Source organism: Triturus cristatus, chromosome 7 (assembly GCF_964204655.1).
Source record: "Triturus cristatus chromosome 7, aTriCri1.1, whole genome shotgun sequence".
Taxonomy (NCBI): Eukaryota; Metazoa; Chordata; class Amphibia; order Caudata; family Salamandridae; genus Triturus; species Triturus cristatus.
Genome location: NC_140590.1, coordinates 1,196,201,477 through 1,196,222,473, shown reverse-complemented (window position 1 = coordinate 1,196,222,473; position 20,997 = coordinate 1,196,201,477). Strand labels below are relative to the sequence as shown.

At 45.2% G+C, this 20,997-nt stretch overlaps 1 protein-coding gene across 10 annotated transcripts in view; it reads left to right on the top strand.

Moving 5' to 3' along the window:
• LOC146811587 (membrane-spanning 4-domains subfamily A member 4A-like) overlaps window positions 1-20,997 on the top strand; it is a 321,638-nt gene that overhangs the window by 268,720 nt on the left and 31,921 nt on the right. For 9 of the 10 annotated variants that reach the window (XM_085618566.1, XM_085618571.1, XM_085618567.1 and 6 more), the window contains 2 exons: window positions 6,751-6,807; window positions 16,867-17,031. In XM_085618566.1, coding sequence (XP_085474692.1) covers window positions 6,751-6,807; window positions 16,867-17,031 — 222 coding nt within the window. The remainder of the gene's footprint in view (window positions 1-6,750; window positions 6,808-16,866; window positions 17,032-20,997) is intronic. The other variant, XM_085618569.1, reaches the window with a different exon arrangement.

Below are 20,997 nucleotides of genomic sequence, written 5' to 3'. Positions count from 1 at the left end.
CTGGGACTTGAATGTGGTGCTGTCCAGACTGATGAAGGAGCCTTTTGAACCCATTCACAAGGCTTCATTGCAGCACCTATCCTGGAAGGCGGCGTTCCTAGTGGCCATTACATCGGCCCGCAGGTTGAGTGAACTTCAGGCATTATGTTGTCAAGAACCTTATACTGTATTTCACGCTGCTAAGGTTGTGATGCGTACTCACCCTAAATTTCTTCCTAAGGTGATCTCTGATTTTCATGTCAACCAGACCATAACTTTACCTACGTTCTTTCAGAATCCCTCTTCGCCAGCGGAAAGGTCTCTCCATTCCCTGGATGTTCGGAGGGTGTTGAAGTTTTATCTTGATAAGACCAAGGATATTCGTAGGTCAGACCAATTGTTTATTAATTATGGATCAGTCAGGACCGGTCTCGCGACCTCTAAGCAGTCCATCTCTCGGTGGATTGTGTCCTGCATACAATTGTGTTATCAAAAGGCTAATAAGACCTTAGGGGGTAAACCTAAGGCTCATTCCACCAGGGGCAAATCTGCCACGACGGCTTTGCTGCGTAATGTTCCGATTGCGGAAATCTGCAAGGCGGCCACTTGGAAGTCGGTCCATACCTTTGCTGCGCATTACTGTCTGGACACGGATGCCAGGGCAGATGCTCAGGTTGGGCAGGCTTCGCTGCGAAATCTGTTCGCACAGTAGTGGTAGTGTCTTGTGTATTCTCCACTACCGTCGTTGTGTGGGGATGGGCTTGCCATTCTATTCACTAGATTATGACTATGCACAGAGATCCCCTACTACAGAAGGAGTAGTTTCTTTTCTGTAACTCCAGTTCTGTAGTAGGGGTATCTCTGTTATAGTCATAAGCGCCCGCCCTCCTCCCCGTTGGAGAGATGAATGTTAATATACGGAATGCTACAGGTCTGGCGTGCTACGCCTTAAAAAAAAAACTGAAAGTAAAAGGGACCTGCTGTGCATTCTGGGATACTGGGAAAGTTCTGGAAAGTTTTCTTAAAGGCACAGTATCCTGTTCTGAGCCACATAATGGCAGCCTATGGGGCTTGTCTGTCCATTCCTTCCTCTCTATCATTCCAGAGGCTTTTGCTGGTAGAGGCAGGGTGTTTTTTTCCCTGGTGGAGAAAAGCTGGACAGGCAGTGCTGTTTGTGGATGTTGGTGGAATTCTAGTTGAAGTACTGGACAGTGTAGCCTGTAGGTATAGGCTGCATTATCTGTCTTTACATTAAATTCTCTCTTAAAGGTGGATGCAGGTCTGCATGTTTTACACCTTAAGAGATGATTTTTTTATTGCTCCGGGGTCCCCGCACATGGGCGGGACTATTCACTAGATTATGACTATAACAGAGATACCCCTACTACAGAACTGGAGTTACAGAAAAGAAACTACTCCTTCTTGTGCGTCCAAGCCAGACAACACCATTATTTGTGGTGAATAACCATCTTCACAGGAATTGATAAAAGCTTGCCCTTTCATTTCACAATCAAAGTTTGTATTTTGTTTGGGGCTGGTATCCCTTTTGTATCAGTGTGTCTTAATACTGCTGCCACAGAATCTGCCTCATAGTGCTGCTTAAATCAAAGTGTGTTAATAGCGCTGCCACAGAATCTTGCCTTACGACACTGCATTAATCAATGTGTGTAAATAGCGCTGCCACTGAATCTGTCTCACAGCCCTGTATAAAGTGCCTTTTCATGTCAATTAAGTCAGTCCTGGGGCATTTTTTTTTTTTTTTAAACATTTTATTGACTCTTTCATGGTACAGTCTGGGCCGCAGACCTGCATATACATATTGGAAGCAAAAATGATTCGGATGTACCAAGTTGTACACATTATTGACTGCAAAACTTGCATATATAACAAAAAAAACGTAGCGCAGGCAGTTCCAATACCCGTGCATCTTAGGAAGTAAAGTTGAGTACATGTATAGGCAATGATGAAGTATAATGTGTGGTGTGCTGTGGTCAAGGGAGAGCGGAGAGAATATCCCATCTGGGAGTCTGAGAGGGAAGGGGAGGTAAATCGATACCCCGATATGTTGCCCATCGGGACCATATTTTCCTGTGTTTCTGTGGGCAGCCTCGTGCTTGGAACACCGCAATTTCTGCTCCCATGCAACTGTCTAGGTCTTTTCGCCATTTCCCCAATGTCGGGGGGAAGCCCCCTTCCATAACTGGGCGATGTCGCGCTTAGCAATAGTGAGGGCCAGGAAAGGCAGGTGCTGTTTATGCCGGTTTCCCCCATCCCGTCAGTCCTGTGCAATAAAAATAGTTTTAGGTCATATTGGAGATCCCAGGATAATATCCTGCCCAGACAGGTTGAGACTTTACCCCAGAAGGGCTGTAGAGCTGTGCAGCTCCAGCCCTTATGTATGAATGTTCCCTCTTCTCTTTCGCAGACTCCTATCCTCCAGGGACGGAGTGATGTATAGTATACACGGTGTACATATTTAAATTGGATGAGGCGGTATCGAGAAGATGCAGCCGCGCTCCAGGGGCTAGTGATGGCTTCGACCTAGTCGTCGTCTGTTAAGTCATCCTGCCACGCCTTTCTCGTCTTGTGTATTGTCATTCTGGTGTGTGTCGTTAATGTCTGATAGACCTGTCGGATATTATGTCCACCCAGGTCTCCCATGAGGAGGCGGCCCTCAAGGCGGTGATACTCCGGCATTGTGACAAGGGAGAGAATCATGAGAGTAAGAGCGTGGCGCAATTGGAGGTATTTATAAAATTGCGTCTTATGCAACTGAAATTCTGCCTGTAACTGTTGGAAGGACTTTAGAGTAGTACCCTTCATAACATCCCCAAGTGTGGATATGCCCTCTAGGTCCCATTTGCGAAATCCCATTAGAGCCGCCACCTAGCGTAGATGGGTACCGTGCCACAGGGGAGTCGCTTGGGTCAGGCGACCGCACCAACCCATCTGCCCAACTGTGTACTTCCAGAGCCGAACCACTTTTCTGCTGGCATGAGGTAGGAAGTCTAGGCTCCGTGCACTAATAGCCGATGGAGGGGGACACCCTCCATCGACGCATGTTTCAGTGCAAACGCCAGGTCCGTTGGTGAACTATACCAGCATTCATTTATGATTAGTAAATCAGAGGCTATGTAATAGGAATATATATTCGCCACTTCGATGCCACCGCAATATGTTGATTGGGCGCAACTTTGTAGTGCCACCCGAACTGCTCCGCCATTGCCTGGGGCATAACTTGATCCTTTGCTGCTGCCTTATTCCAGTGACCTCCCTCCCACCCAAGCTTGATTCTGCAGTGACCTGCAATTCATGAGCTGAAATCCCATCTGGCTCAGGCTTTTATCGGTCTTGGATTAGTAAATCAACACCTGTTATTTACAGTGCTTTGAGGCAGCAGAGGTGCGGTATGAAGTGCTACATGAAAACAAGTTCTTCTTAAATTAGGGTAGAGTGAGGAGGGCAGAAGTCATCCAGGGGTGAGGTACATGTGCTTAGTGCCTGCTCTGGACCTCTCCCAGATGTTTCTCTGGGGAAACAGCCTTAACAACGACGGCAGAGCCACATGTGCTGTTTCCTTGCAAGCCAAACCACGCTTGCCTTAACCACGCATATGCCTTAACAAAGCATATGTGTAGTTAAGGCAATGTGCGGTCTAGATGCAGAGCGGATGAGCAGGCACGGGAAGACAGGAAGAGGAGGATCCAGAGAGGATGCAGTGAGGTAAGTGGGGCTGGGGCCATGTCTTGGGGGTTTATTTTTTCAGGGTGGGGTAGTTTATAGGGCTCGGGGGAGTCAGGGTTGTTTATCGACTAGGGGGCCAGGTTTTAGGGCTCAGGGCAGGGGGGTTGGGGTGGTTTCCAGAGGTAGGGGTCCGTTTTTAGGGCTCTGGGCAGGGGCTGGGGTTGGGATAGTGTTTAGGGCATGGGGTCAGTTTTTAGGGCTCCCGGCGAGGCGGGGAAAGGGACCGTTTTCAGGGCTGGGGACAGTTTTAGGCCTCAGTGCAGGGGGTCTGTGTCAGGATCCTTTCTGGGCTTGCACAGTTAGTTCACGTTCCCCAGAGTAAATACGCACTCATAGGCAAATCACACGAGCATATGTAAACACACACAAAACACACATACACAGGTACCACGATGACACCCAATCGTGCATTAGCATTGCTATATCACACAACAGCTTGTTGTAAACACACACACACATGTACCTCCTCAAAATTAATAAAACACACATTCGAAGACATGCCCACATGACACACCCGCAACCTCACAAATATTATGTGATGGATAAAGTGTCCTCCCTTGACAGGACACAGAATAAACAGTGTGGAATCCCTCGCTGTCTGCAGTTGGCGACAACCGGGTGTGAAATAGAATCACAGGGCATTTATAACAGCTTGGGCCAGTGCTTAATTTGGGCCGGAGCTTTCCGGTGCTGAGCTCGGCACTTAATTGGTTTCCGGTGCTCGGCACCTAATTGTCAAGACCACACTTAGGGCAGTCTGCCACAAGGTGGCGCTGCTCATGTATTTTAGAGATTAGCAGTATAACAGTGTTTAGGAAAACAATATACATTAAACAAATTACCAATACCTGCCTCCCCAGCCATTCCTTTAGCTTTGGGGACCTGGAATAATCTGAAATGTCGCATTCACATGCGAGAGAGATGGTCAGTAGTTGTTTTGGCAGAGATGACAGGGGCGATGGGTGGTGCAAGCTGCAGTGGCCTCCTGGTCAGAGCCCTGGCACTTCATATTTTACAAATTAAGCACTCGCTTGGACACGGTAATTTCCCACAGCATTCCACACAACATGTGCAGTAAATAGAGACCTGTTGGCTTTTGTTAGGTAAAACGGGAAAACACTGTGCCCAGGGGGCCGAACGCTTTCCCAGTTCGTCACTCTGTCTCCTGTTTTTCTCACCCTGATGTCGCACCCTAATATGCTTTATTCTGCAGGGTCCCACCAAGCTGATAACTGTCACCCATTGTGTTGAATCCAGGAGCACAGCTATCAATAGTGCAGCAGGTGAAGTGACAACAGTGCCATATGTTGGGAGGGGGCCACTGCACCCCAGTTGTGTCTCTTTTACTACCCTACCAATGAAAGAGGGGATCTGGGTATTTTGCTTGCTTGCATTCGAGCCCTTGCTTCCCCAGTGGGTGAATCTGTACCATATCGCTCAGAGCTTCCTGTTTTGTATGCCGCCAGACATAATCTAGCTATTGCTTTACCTTGACACTGATGATATTTAAGACTACATGTGCACTTCATTTGTCCATGATTTATTCGGCCAGCAAGTTCAAGGAACAAGAAAACATACATACTTTTACTTTTTGGGTTACTTGAAGTGCTGCTCAAAGGAGTCCACATCAGTCAAATGTTAACAAACCCTGCATAGGCAGACAGGTCTAAAACTGGAGCAAACCAATAACTGCTTAAGCCTTTTCTTCTTGTCCTCAAAGGTTTGATGCTATAGGACTCGGGTGTATACTCTACTTTTGAAGACTAATTTCTATTTGGCTGAGAAGAAAACTGTCATGCTTGAAGTATGATGTTAAGCTGTTCCACAAGCTATAATATTAAGCTTATTATGTGACATTCATTGCTCGGCCAAAACCCTGCTGCCAGACAACGAACAGCTCACAGAGCAGAGACAGGCTGCAAGGAGGCATGAAAAAGAAACGCTGGCAAAGCTAAATGGTCTCCCCTACGTAAAGTATCGAATTGGTAAATGTTTCAGCTATGTTGTACAGCAGCGCAGCTGCTGTACAACATGGCTCAAACTGTGAGAAAGCCAATACCTGCCGTAGGCGAGACCTGTTGGCATTTTGTCCAGCGTGTATTCAAGTCACCCTGAGTCACATACAACTCGCCTCTGTGTTTCTCATATTTCTATTTTTGTTTCATTAGCTTAGTTGTCATTTCGCACCTTAAAAAAGACAAATCTCTCTCTTTCAGTGTATTTCAATCAAATAGGTTCACTTGACCAATCCCTTACGCCTAAGATTTGTGTCTCCCTGTTACTTTCTTTTTGCAGTTCAATGTTTGATGTTTTACCCCACGCATGTTCTTATTGAAGACACAACAATGTCACAGTAATATCGCTTAAGGGACCAAATATGGCTACAAGACATTTGAATTGCCGAGACCTAGAGGTTTTGCCAGTGCTTGTTTTATTAGGGTTTTGAACCATTTGCCAGCCAGACCCTATGCTGTTGTGAAAAACTCTCACACAGTACAAGAATCATAAAGGAATAATATCTTACCTGCGCCCAGAGACTGACACCTGCTCGCAAAGCCTAAAAAAAATCATTACCATCACAGAAAATTGACCTCCCACAATCTCAAATTCATGTATCTTCCCCCCTGTCAATATCTCTCACTTCCACCTGGTATTTTGTATGCAGCTTAAATACTTTTCAGTTTGAGTCCCCCCCAAAGGTATAGATACATTATATGGACAGGTTTGGACCACCAGGATTTGTGAGCCATGTTTTTACCATCAGAGCTGGGAACCCAACTTCACTTCCCACATATTATCAAATGGTGTAATATGGCGTGTGTGATAAGACTCTTAAGTTTGTCAAAATTCCAGGTTCTATACTTACAGTTGACGGATAATGCCATTTTCTTGAGATTTTGAACTATTTTGAAGTGATTTTAGGATATTTCTTGGAGAGGTGTTAAACCATAATCCACTGTTAATAAATGTCATTTTTGTAACCTCTTGTCGCGCATTGTGAACCACTTTCGTTCCTTTTCCAAACAGTGTATAATTTCCGGATCTCTGTCGGTTGCAGCTGCCAAAAAGCCCCGGATCGGCCTGGTAAGAGAATCCTGAAAATAGCCTTGGGCTGAGGGTTTTTTCAGACCTGTTTTTATGAGGTCTCTTCTTCTCTTCTTTCTGTCCAATACTAACTTTCTCTTAGTCTCTCACAAGCGACCCCCATCATTCTTTAAATTGTTTTCCCTTTACAATACATTGTCTCTGTCTCATTACTCACATGTATCGTCATACTCTTTAAAAGTTCCTATATTATGGCACTTACTGGGTTAGGGACTCTTTCTTTTCAAATCAGTAGGCACATTTGTAATGTTCTATTCAAATGAAGCTAGTGTTTTCAGACTTAAATTCCACCAAGTTCCTCAACAGAAGGATCTTGATGCTGAGCAATGCCCCAGTAAATTGCCTTGTCTACATTTTGTGCGCATATTTATAACCGTATGCTATTGTGTGGTAATGTGTGGATGTTCAAAGAGAAAACAGCATACCATGACAGCCTGTCGTCAGAGCAGCTGTCCTTGTACTTTTTAGAGTTGTGTCTTTCAGACAAAAGAGAAATGCATTTGTGTAGACAGGGCCGGCTTCAGCTCCAGAACAAGAATACAAGTAATTAAAAAGAAAGAGTCCAAATCTCCCTGCATCGAGGGCTGATGCATGTAAAGCATTAATCTATCCTCCCTACACTATCACTAAGATGACATCCCTAAGTTTACAGATGAGCATTCCTTTTATTTATCTTTTTTTTTTTTTTAACAAGCGACAAACTTTAGGGAAAAGAAAACAATGCATCATACATGTACAGTGAATTATGCATGAACAGTGGTTTACATACTAGTGTAAATGAGACTTGAGCCTGCTAGCTTATTCAGTGGGGTATCGTCTCATCGCTGTACCAAGGTCTGCAGACATTTGATTAAAAAACTAAGTAGCAAACACAAGAAGAGGACATCCGAAAAACGCCGTGCCAACCAACACCGGCTCCACCATGCCAACACACAGCCATGACCCACCTTGACCCACCTCGACCGAGGCAAAGCTGGGCACCCCCATGGGGAAACGGAGGGCCCCAACCAACACAAGGGACACCCCCATGAGGAAGAAAAAAGCAGCGGTGGCCACATGCACCGAGCACCAACGTCCAACCACAATGGGCCACACCATCAATGACAGGACCCAGGGCGTCACTGTGGGTCCGTGCGATAGCCGGCCCAGATGGCACTCTTCTTACTGACCCTCAATTGATTGCTAATACCTTTGCATCTTATTTTGAGGAAGTTTATAACATCCCACAGGCGTCTCACCGATGTCGACCGACCTCCTAGCGACTTTTAATATGGTCAACATCTCCCCACAGGATAGAGAGGCCCTAGAGGTGGACATCACGGAGACGGAGATCCAGAAGGCCATACATGATGTCCGATCCGGCAAGGCGATGGGTCCAAACGGGCTTCCTGTCAAGCTTTTGAAACCTATGACAACAATACTAGCTCCCCACCTGTTGAATCTATATAACAAATGTTTTGCGTCGGGTCTCCTTCTGGCAGATATCCGTACGGCCACTATAGTAGTCATACATAAACCAAACAAGCCGGAGGAAGACTGTAAATCGTATCGCCCCATCTCGCTCTTGACCGTCGAGGCTAAGATTCTTGCCAAACTCTTGGCCAATCGACTCCTTCCCTGTATTACCGACCTGGTCCATCCGGATCAGTCCGGATTCATGCCAGGGAGAAACGCAGCTCGAAGTCTGCGACGGGTACACGGGGCCCTTGGTAGGATTAATACTATTGAGGAAGACGCGATCCTGTTATCCTTAGATGCCGCCTTGGCGTTTGACACCATAGAATGGGACTTTCTCTTCGCAGTGTTGGCCCGTATGGGATTCGGACCTAAGCTAATATGCTGGATTAGGCTCCTATATACAAAACCCACTGCGCATGTTGTCGTCAACAATCCCTGCTCGGCTGCTTTCGCCCTTCACCGGGGCACGAGACAGGGATGCCCTTTGTCTCCCTTACTATTTGCATTGGTGTTGGAGCCACTCGCTGTCTGGGTTAGGGGAGATCCGGAGATACGAGGGATCAAATGGACAGCTGATTACGAGGAACGCATTTCGTTATACGCGGATGATATCCTCTTATATCTGGCATCTCCAGCGCGATCTCTGCGGCGGGTGTTACACATTTTCCATATTTTTGGTGCCCACTCTGGATACAGGATAAACTGGTCCAATTCCCAGATGTATGTGTTATGGGGCGCTGCCCCAGCTAGCCCTAGGGGCTATGAGATCCCGGTGGCCCTCGGAGGCTTTCGTTACTTGGGCATTTTTGAAACCCCAGATGTTGACCTCTTTTCTGAATGTAACCTGCTTGGGCCTCTCCAGCGTCTAAAATCTGATGCAGCTCACTGGCGAACCTTCCCTCTTACTCTCCTGGGGCATGCATCCCTGTTCAAGATGCTTGCACTTCTGCGTTTTCTTTACGTGTTACAAAACACTCCCAATCCTATTCCTGACTCCTATTTCTCCCAAATTGATAGCACATTGCGAAGTCTCTTATGGGAAGACCGTACACCACCAATCGCGATGAATACGCTTACCATGGGCTGGTATGACGGAGGAATAGGGCTACCAGACTTACAACTATATTACTAGGCCTCCCAACTAACTCCAATCAATAGGTGGGTGTTCGGCCCGCATGACGAGCCTAGCTTCCGCACAGATCATTGGCTTGTGGGACGGGGCGGCTATAATAGGGCGCTATACACTAATCCCCGTAAACTTCATTTAACTGAGCCTACGGCCCGTGCGGTAGAGACTTGGCACGTAGTCACTGGAAAATTGAGATGGAAGGGACGACTGACTAAGGCGACGCCACTATGGGAGCCTGACATCCTGGGACGCCTTAGTCGATGCCCGATATTTGATAAGTGGGACACAATTGGTATATCCACGGTTGGGGACATGTGGGTTAAAGGGAAGCTGGCCTCATACGCTGAACTCCAGTCAAAGTACCAATTGGCGTCATCCGAGGACTTTAGATACTTGCAGATTAGTCACGCAATCTCGTCTGCTCTGCCAAAGGATACTACTCTCCCTGACTCTTCCCCCTTGGAAGACTGGTTATTATTGGACCCCATGAATAACAAGGCTATATCGCTCACTTATAAGAAACTGGTAAATAACCGTGCAGATCCAATGCTAAAAGTGAGGGTTAGTTGGGAGACGGACCTGGGAAGCATGGAAGATGATGACTGGCGAGACGCACTGGCCTCCCCCAGGGAAGTGGCCATTCCCATGCGCCTACGGCTCATTCAGCTGAAAGTGCTCCATCGGGTCTACTTTGATGCTAAGCTCCTATTTAGAATTGGTAGACGCCCTGACCCGCTCTGTCTCCGGCATTGTAATCAAGTGGGTACCTTTGTACACATAATATGGGACTGTCCACAAATCCAGCAGTATTGGGTGGAGATCATCCGCCAACTTGAGAGGACGTGTGACCAGCCCCTACGGTTGTCTCCCCAGCTCTGTCTTTTTAATATTTGGGGAGAAACAGACCTTTCCCAGGCAGAACAGAGTTGGGCCTCGAAGGGCTTTATCATCGCGAAGCGCAACATAGCGCAGAAATGGGGGGTGGACACGGTCCCACTTGTGGGTGAGTGGGCAAAAGACATGGACACAGCTATGATTGTCGAAAAGACGGTGTTCAAGGGACTGGGCTGTCCTAGGAAGTGGGACCATAAATGGGGAAAGTGGAACAAGTACAGAGGAGACATTTGCATTTCCCTTACGGTAGAGATGCGGAGAGAACTACAAACTTTGATGGCCCAGTTGACAGCAAAGGTGGTGTCTCCTCTTTCCAATTAGCAGATGTTCTGATGCCTGATTTATGTCATTCTATTTGTTATGTTGTATAGACTTTTCTTTGGCAACTTCTCTTGCACTTGGCTGGCTTTTTAACAGGGACGGTGAACTGCAACACTACTTGCTTATTTCAGAGGTAGATGTAAAGCTCTCCGAAACAGGGGTGAACAACGCAAATGTGTTTCAGATGTGTAATATGTACCGATGAAATGTTGTTGGAAAACAAATAAAAAGTTTTTTAAAAGCAAAAGCAATAAAGTAATCCCAGATCCTGCAGTAAAGAGGAAGAGGGGAGGGGGCCCACAGAGTTAAAAAATCTCCAAAGTTCCTAGGATAAATAAAAACGGAGGGGGTGCTACACTGGACTCTTTTAACGCAGTAGATAACGCCCCCCCCCCCCCCCTCAAATCGTGAAGCCTTGAACTTTGATCCTACAGGCGGTCCATGCCCTGAAGCTAACTAGGCAACGTGGAAGAGACTAGAAAATTTACTTTTAACTTCATTATACCCTATCATCCTCAGACTAAGCCAGATCGAGGAACGTCTAAATAACTTTGAATCACAGGCTAAGTCCAATTTTTCTGTCCTCGAGGGCTTATTTGCTGGATCCAAGCTCCCTTTAGCGCCCATACCCTGTAAGCCGAGTAACACTGTCACAGCTAAACCCCAACCCACCAGTCTACAAGCAATGAAATCACAACCTTCTAAGAAGATTACTAACACAGCCACCAATTTAGACATTGTAACGGTTCCAATGACTTGAAATTTCACTAAAACTGGGAACATGTCTAGCGAATTCGCCCAATCCATTATGAGTTCTCCGGGAGATAATTGCGCTCTTGCAGCGATAGTAGCCAATAACACGCTAAACTTAAGACAGACTTAAGTTAGGATTTTGTCTTAAGTCTGTCTTAAGTCTGTCTTAAGTCTGTCTTAAGTCTGTCTTAAGTCTGTCTTAAGTCTGTCTTAAGACAAACTTAAGACAAAATCCTAACTTCTGTGAATACCAAAAGTAGTAAGTTTAGGATTTTGTCTTAAGTTAGTTCTGTGAATCGGCCCCCCACACTCTTATAAGTTGTGCCTCAGTAAGACAGGTTAGTTCTCCACCAGGGACAGATGGACGAGAACCGTCGACGATGCTTGGAGGATTGGAATATAATGCAATCTCAGATGACTCTCCGTCCCTACATCTTCCCTCGGCAGCCGCTCCCTTAGTGTTGGTCCTGAGGAATGTCCCAGCACTGAGCGAAGGACAGTTAGAAACCACCAAACAATTGTTACTCAAAGTTCTGCACTGGCTGAACTTACAACTGAAGGGTGTTGGGATTTGGGAAGGGGACATTAACAATCAGATGATCATGGCGAGACGTACAGTGTGGATAGGACCCTCAAGGAAGGAAGGGAGGGGAGATTGTGTAGTTGTCAATTTTAATAAAGAGCATGTTGTTAGATTCTTACTGGCTCATTTGGGTAGTAACTTAGGAAGACACTCTGATAAAATCTCTGTTCTGCCTTTAGGTTTTTAAAAAAAATGTATAAACCCCATCTCCACCCTTTAACTGGGAGGGGTCCTCCTAGTTTAGTCAGACAGCCATGGGCTCCCCCAAGAACCATACATAGATCATTAGAGGTTCAATCCACCTATAGATTTGCCCCTTTTTCTGATCTAGATGTATGTGACTGACTACATCCAGTCACTCCTATATTGGCAGAGAATATAGATAGCCTACCCATTCCCTTCCCAGCAACTGATGTAGGACTACAGCTAACTATTGCTAAGCACCAGGAGAGTATAGAGATCTCGACACCCCTTGTAATGGGTGGTAGCCCAGCCTCCTCCCTAATTTCATTAATATACTGGAACATTGCTGGTTTACCCTCCAAAACGATGTCATTTGATTGGTCAAGTTTTATTGAGGGGTTCGATTTTATTACTTTCCAAGAGACATGGTCACTGAATATGATCTTTAGACCGGGTTATTTAGCTTTCGGGTAAAGCCGCAACCGCAAGACACAAAGGGAGACCCAGTGGGGGGCTGATTACTTGGATAAGGCAACAGGCATACTATCAGGTCGAAGAGTTATCAATCGACAGCCCGGATATTCTCGCCATTAAGGTTCAATCAGAACACGAGCCAGATCTGATTTTGTTCAATGTGTACACGAGAGGGATAGCAGGTGGGAAAGTATCGCCAACTATCTCCCAATTGGATACTTTTATTGATGCTATGAAAGGGGTAAATCATTTGGTGATTGCAGGCGACCTCAACTGTACATTTGAGCCCCTCTGTTACGAAGACTATAGCCTTAGTACCGATGAGGATTTGAATTGGGGGATACCACTTTTAACGCTGCCCCCAATTAACAAATGGACTGAGGCGGCGCTGCAATTAAAAAGCTTATCTTTGGAGAGGGGTCAGGGCAGTCAACGGGAGGTCGTCATCAGACATCGAAGGCACCCACACTTTTAATAACGGGACAAGAAGTAGCAGAATCAATTATTTTCTTATTAGTCTAGAATTATGGCCAAGATTTATGGATATGAAAGTCCATTGTAGAACGGAGAGTGACCACGATCCGTTACTGCTAACCCTATTAAGGAAGGGTCAGGATCCGCCAAGGGCTAGCTCCGAAATAGCGACAGCAGATGTAATTATGTCCCAAGATTGTCGGCGGTTAAAATGGGCAGTGGTATCAGAAGATGAAAGTATACTAAATCTGATAAAGCTAACCCTTGAAGATACACTAACAGTTCTTTCCTCCCTAGACACACATGCTGATTCTCTCTCTGCCCATATGAAGGTACATGAGAACCTTTTTGCAAAGCTGAAAGTCTTCTTTACAAAAAATAAAAGAGCAACCAGGCATGTAATTCAAAAATCAGCAAAATGGTATGATGAGGCATGCAGGATTGCATTTAGGCACCTCTCTCAAGCAATTAGGCTGGGAGTTTCACAGGAGGTCAAAAATGCAAGGGAAGAATATAAAAAAGCTCAACATAGGGCTAAGAAGAACTTTGATGAAAATAGATGGAAGGAATTGATCTATGCAAGTAATGGGAAGAACTGGCGGCAATTTTGGCAAACAGTTAAATGGGGTAATGGAGACATAGGGCCTGTACCAGTTAATGAGGTGCCACCTGATCAATAGGTCTCACACTATCAGGCCCAATTTGCCTCCCCAACAGGCACCCCAACAGACTATCCTGAAATTATTTCTGATGTTGTCCTAACATTTGAGATAGGGGAGGTAGAAAGAGTCTTGGTCGGTGTCCCAGCAGGAAGGGCTCCTGGTCCGGACTGTATCCCGGCTGATATATTCAAACAAGATAGGAAGAACTGGATTAAGTACATCCACATCATCTCTAATGCCTTGGCCAGAGGTGCCCCCATACCAGAAACCTGACGTGGGGCAGAAATTATTCCAATATACAAAAAAGGGGACCGTGCTAGCCCAAGCAATTATAGGCCAATAAGCTTAATTGACACCCTACAAAAGATTGTGGCCAGACTCGTGTTAGGCAGAGTTAATGCATGGATAACTGATCAGGAAACCCTATCTACCTTTCTAGAGGGTTTCCGTCCCCACGTCCGCTCCATCGACCAGGTCTTTGGATTCATGATGATTTATTGGAGAACTGTGATCTTAGCCGGGGGGACCCTATATGCTGCATTTGTTGATCTTAAATCAGCATTTGATCTAGTGCCCCGATACAAGCTATGGGATACACTAAAGGAGGCAGGGATGCCACCTGAGCTCTTACTCTTTATCATTAAAATGCATGAGTCCAACTATGCTCAGGTAAGGTTGGGACAACAGGGCGAATTAACGGATCGCTTCCCAGTCAACAAGGGTGTATGGCAAGGTTGTGTTCTGGCCCCTACCCTATTCTCCCTGTTCATAAATAAGGTTATTTCATACTACACTACTTACCCAATTGACGCTCCGACTCTTGCCGGTTCGAGGGCACCACTTTTAATGTTTGCAGACAATACTTTAATTTTGTCCAAAACTCAATCTAGTCTGCAGCGTGCCCTCGACAGATTCACTGTTTTTTGCAACGACCATGAACTAGTAGTCAATGTTGATAAGACTAAGTTCATGGTGCTGCATAAACATAAAATAGTAAGAGGCAGAGTAGAAATGAACAATGCGTCCCTGGAACAAACGGACACCTTTACATATCTGGGAGTAACTATGGGTAAGAGGATGAACTGGAAACCCCAGATAGATTTGTTAGTCCTTAGGTATAATCAACTAGCAGGTGCCCTACTAAAAGAACATCGACTTTCCCATACCAAACCGGTAGGGCCAGCACTAACAATGTATTAAGGGAAAATCAGAGCATCGATAATTTACGGTGCTGAGCTCTGGGGATTCGAAAATGTAACCCCCGTAGTCCTTGCTCAAAATAAGTTCTTGAGATCGTTAACCGGCCTCCCTTAATCGACTCCTCTCAAACCCCTATTGTTAGATCTGGGATGTATTTCATTTGAGGAAGCTGCGGGCTTTAGACCTCTGGCCTATTGGAGAAGGCTATGGACAGCACCAGTTAGCACCATATGCTAACGCAGTTAAGCACATCAGAGAAGCTGATCTGTCTTCAAACATTAAATGGCTACAAAAGATCAAGGGCACATTGTCTGATATGGGGCTCAGCCACTTGTGGGAGGACCCAGCAGGGAACCTGTTTCCAAATAAAAACGATTACAAAGCACTCTACTGGGACATGATCAGTAATAAGTCCATGTCACTGGTGAGTAGTAGCTCTCTAACAGGTAGCTTCTTAGAACATAAGTTTTAATCGAGACCTGAAGCTTATTGGGATTTTATTATGAGACCCGGTGACAGGAAATTATATCAGCAATTTAGAGTGGGCACTCTTCCGATAAAATCTCTCACGTCGAAGTGGCACAATGTTTTAGATACTAAATGTCCCATATGTCCAACCATGAGAGAGTTGATTGCCCATGTACTGTTTGTGTGCCCAGCACACAAGGGTCCCCGACACAAATGGCTCAAGTCGATTTGTTCTAATTTTGGAACTAGATCTTGTAAGATAGTCCTGCGCATTATGAAAACAGATACACGTGAAGACGTAGCCATAGCTATGGCGAAATTTCTCAGCTGGACCTGGGCCCTTAGAAGAAATAGTTTGGAGGCTGCTACAGTAACCCTCTCCAATAATTAGTCGGTATGTATAATTAGGTGGTGTATCCCTCACGTATTGCATCTCCATGGGAATTTCCCGAATATATGGTGTTTTAAGCTATTTTTATTGTAATTGATACTAATTTTAAGAAAGCTTTTATCATTACTAGATGATAATAAATTTCTTATAGAACTGCATGATTTTATGGGTAAAAATTCTCTTATCTGACATTTTATAGGAACTTAAACCGAAATGGTTATTTTGTTTCCAATGTATCCTCATATGATATTTTATGTTTGTATTTGTGTCTTTTATGATTGAAAATATCGAATAAAGACTAATTTGATTGATAATGACAAGACACAGAATAAACAGTGTGGAATCCCTCACTGTCTGCAGGTTCTCAGGGCGTGACTTAGATGGGGGCAAGTACCTCGGGGAGGGCTGTGAATAGCAATAAGGTACAATTTAAAAGCACCTGCCGCAGAGTTTCTTGTGCAGCAGTAATACAAATGTCAAGATAACTCTTGTGAATAATGTTACAGCTAGAGAGAGATTGGAGTTTTGTCTAGTGGCTTGCCATAATTTAAGGATCGTGAGCATTAAATATGCCTTCTGCACATAATAGATCTGTTTTAAATGGATAGCGGAGTGGAATAGTAAAGTCAGCCTTAACCAGTGTTTTAAAACAAATGAAATGTATTTGAAACAGGGGATATGGAGAAATGAGGGGCACTTTGGCCCAAGTGGTAGTGAGGGAATCCGAAGAGGTGGTCATATGAGGGGGCGCCAAAAAAGATTGTTGCACCGGACGCCACCAGCTCTAAAGCCGGCCCTGTTTAGAAATATACATTTGTAAACGGGATAGTTCACATAGACTGTATGGCTTAAATAAAAACATTTCAATTGTTTGAAAGTGAGTCTCAGTTAAGTAAAATCATGTTTCAAAATGTAGGACCTGCCTGTAGGAACTTTGGAGGCTGGTCTCACTACCATCGGGGATCCATTGGCACCAGTGAGGGTTTCTGAATATTTCCTCTTGACAAATAACCCAAGCAAGTAAATTCCGCCATTTTATTTCCTTCAGGTACGAGGCAGCCTCGCGACGAACATCATCAGTGCTGTAACGTCTGTGGCTGCAATGTTAATCTACATAGGATACATTTTAACACGACAATTCTTTTATTTTGGGTGGCGCTCTTGCGAGTATCACGAAGAGCGAGAAATGTGTGAGAAAGTCAAGCAAACTCAGGTAAGTGCCACTTTGAACGAATTGTTACCTACAGTTGGGTAAATACAATCCGGCAGCTGGAACTGGCTGTATTTGACGGTAACAGTTCAGTTTTATTTGTTGTTTGGGTCGAAGGGCATACCCGGAGCTGCACCCCCGCCCAACCCCCCCCCCCCCCCCCCCCCCCCCCCCCCCAGCGCCTTGAGACCCTCATGGGTGAGTAGCGCTCTTTAAAAGCCCTTGATTGATTAATTGATTGAAGGGAACACCTGAATCGTTTGACTACCTACTGCGCTCAAGAGCTAAGTTGTTAAACTTTGGCTTGGACAAAACATAGAGAAAGATAGTACTTGCAATCCATTCGTACCTATAGTCTGTCTCATCTGCATAATAAGCTAGGAGCTGCACTTTTGTTTCAGTTGCAAGACCTCCAGTAGCGTATTTGTGATTTAGGGAGTAAAATGCACATTTCTGTCAGAAGCTGCACGGAAGGTATCTTTTACCACATTGTCACATGCTGGTGGCTTATGCCATGCCGCTAGGCATGTGCTGTATTATAATAAAGCCCAAGGTGCTTCCAGTGAAGCTTCAGGGTGACTTTACCACATCTTCAGTTCGGTAAGGCAAAGCTGACAGCGCACAACAGGACCTCTGCAATGAGCGCCAAAGGCCACTGTGGGGCTGTGCTGTGTTCCCCCAGCAGCTCCTTAATACAGCACAGGTTCAACAGGCTTGAGGTGCACCTGCCGGGCTGGAAGCAGCAAGGGGCCTGTCCAGTCTGACATGCACACTTTACTAATAATACAACTAACCCTTGATCATCTTTGCTGACTGCCAGTCAAGAGGACTGGTCCCACCCTCTAGCCTGACAGCCATCGATACTATGCCCTGGACAGGGAAAGGCAGAGGTAACTTTAAATTGTCCTAGTGGCAGCTCACATGGGGGATTAAGCTCTAAGTTTTCTCAAATTCTATAATATATACTTTTACTATTGCAATAACACATGGATCTTGAGTCATCGCCTTCCACTCCTTCAACAAGCATTTGCAATGCAATAGGTCTTGCATTTGCGAGAGATTAAGCTATTGGCATTGTAAATGACAATGCCTTTTATTTATGTTTTAAAAACCAAAACGTAAATAAGTCATTGCCATTTACAATGCCAATAGCTCAAACTCTTAGAACTGCGAGACCTATAGCATTGCAAATGCTTGTTAAACCTTGAACTCTAAAAAGCAGTTTGTACACAATTCACCTTAATGCGATCACCCTCTTAAGGACTTCACATAACCTCCAATTTCAAGTGAAAAAGTTGATGGGTATGTATTTATCACTGATAAAATGCCTTCTGCGTTTGCCCTTGCTTCGTGTGTTGTGCCCAGAGGACCATGGCAGAGCATGCCTTGCATGTTGAACTTTTTCCTTGTGGCCACATTGTACGTACGCCTACGGTTGTCTTGCTACAAAAGTTCAGTGTTTATTGTAGTTGTGTGTAGATCGCATCTTGTAATGATGGTGTGCCAAAGTCTATAGCTGGGTTTGTAGGTATTCCATTCTCAGGGGTGTACTTGGGAGCGTGCTTTTGCCACACAATTAAATTCTCAGTCCCTCCACACCAAAACCGTTCCTGAAAAACGGTCGACTAACACTACCAGATAAAAAGTTGAGCATGAGGTCGGTATTCAAAATACTTTATGAAAAAATACGATAAAATAAAAGAATCACAGCCTCTTAGCTGTTTCAGCACCACTTTCACTTGACCGTGTGTAGATTATCAGGACTCGACTAGCGCGGCTGAAAGTTGCCATGTTAATTTTTATCAACTTGCAGGCATGTTTCATAACTCGTTAACTATTTCATCAGCCGAGATTTACACCCTTACTCCATACGGTCTGTATTAGCTAATTTTCTAATTTAGGCGCTGCCTCGCTTACGAGTTCACTGCTGACAGAGTCGAGATGACTCTGTCAGGGCACGCCTGCAGAAGAACGGAATAGGGAGGTGAAGGTGGGAGGAAGCACTTTTGTGCGTGCGAAAGGAGGTGCATTAATTTGTAGTGAGTCACTTTGGGATTTGAGGCCAAGCGACGAGCACCAATTTAGCTCGTGCGTCGATGCCAGTCATGGGAACCTTCCTCGAGGCAGCAGGAGGTGAATATCTCTCAAAGGCTCGAATGTGTGCAGCAGTGTCATGGCTTCTGTCACGTAGAGGCAGAAACACTAAACGTTACTCTTCTACAGAGCACCGCTGACCGCCGGAGCCCCACTGGAATGTTCTGTTGATAACGGTTGGCACAATTGTCGGCTTATGTAAATACACCGATAACGTTTAACTCCTGCTGCTCCACTGCGGCGATGAGTTAATAGAAAACTCGCTGCTCCCGTTAGGGTGTCGAAGGCTGTTTTGTTAATTATTGCACATTGTGTGTTGCAAGGGAGGAAGTTTAGTCGGACGTGAAATTTAACAAGCACGGAATCGAAACCAGTGGTGCGCGCGCACCACAGAAGAGCAGGGGCAAGGGAGCATGGCAGCAAAGCGAGCGTGCGCTAATTATAAACACATGTTTATAATTAAAACCAGATGCTGCTGCTGCGCGTAACAGACACCAATAGGCCATTGGCTGTTTCATTTATAAAGGAAGCTGGGAGATGCACCCGCCTTTCACCAATTGCGTGCTGTCTTTTTTAAAAAGACGCATGCAAAAGCCAATTGCAGCCGACGAAAACAAAAGCACACGCACGAACGTGTGGTCAGCTTTCAGAAGCCCCTACATAAAGTCTCGCTGCGCGAGGAGTGCTGCACACTGCAACGCTAGGCGCGGGACCTAAAAAGTGTTTGTCTGCCTCCCTCCCTTCAAAGGGTAGAGTCAGAAATAATTCTCATAACCACCTTGTCCATAAGAAGATTTCTGTCCTCTTCCTCTTGAAGATACATATCTTCCTTCTCTTCCTTTCCGGGGAAAGAAGCCAAACCTGCTGTTCCTTGATTTCCCTTGAATGTTACCCTTCCCGGACTGTACTGGGACTTGAAGGATCCACAGCGGAAAGGTTATATTTTCTTGCCCTGCCATATAAATTGTTTCATCCAAAAACCTTCTGCATTGTATTCTTTGCTATGTCTAGGACCGTAAAAGTAGAAACATATTCACCAAGCAATTTACCCGTACCTTCCACAAACAAAAGGCATCAAGCATCTTTGCTTTATTCCTTTTTGGCCAAAACTCCCAATTTAGGCTAATACGCATCAACATTGTTCTGCTATAAGGTTTGCATTGCCTAAAAAGCACATTTTGCCCTTTGGTGCCAGCCTCTCAACAGATTAATGTCAATATTGCTTCCTTTGGCATAAGTGTCTGCCACCAGATTAAATATTCTGGCTGAACGATCTAAAACATCAAATAACATGTCCTCACATTCTTTTAATGAATGGTCCAAACTTTTTCTTGGTTCTCTGCTTCACCTAAAGAGATAAATTATCAGTAGAGAGTCTAGATTAGGTGTTATGGCCTATTTCTCGACAACAATTGGCAGAGAGCACTTGACTCTCATAACACTTCTTGCCAAATTCTTTCTAATGTGCTGTTTTACATATTATGTGGCATGGTCCAAAGAACATCATTATGCACTTTTTGGATGTGTAACATCATTTGGATGATGTAACATGTGACTCATTGGGTCTTTAACTATCTTATGTGTTCGAGGCATGTGGGCTGCTGAATTCATATCTGTGCATAGATCGCCGCCTAGTGTTGGGTCCGGATGTTTGCACGTTGTTGTCCTGGAAGAGTCTTCGAAGTATCCTGAGATAGGTGACTCCTCCCCTGGACCATAGTGCGCATGGGCATCCTCTCCATCCTCAGATAGTTTTTTTCCGCCATTGGGTTCGGATGTGCTTATCTTGACTCAAGTTAGGGAAAACTTTTTTTTCAGGCCAAAAGGCCTTTAGTTCGCGTCGGTACTGTTCCCGATCGGTATCGACAGTTACTT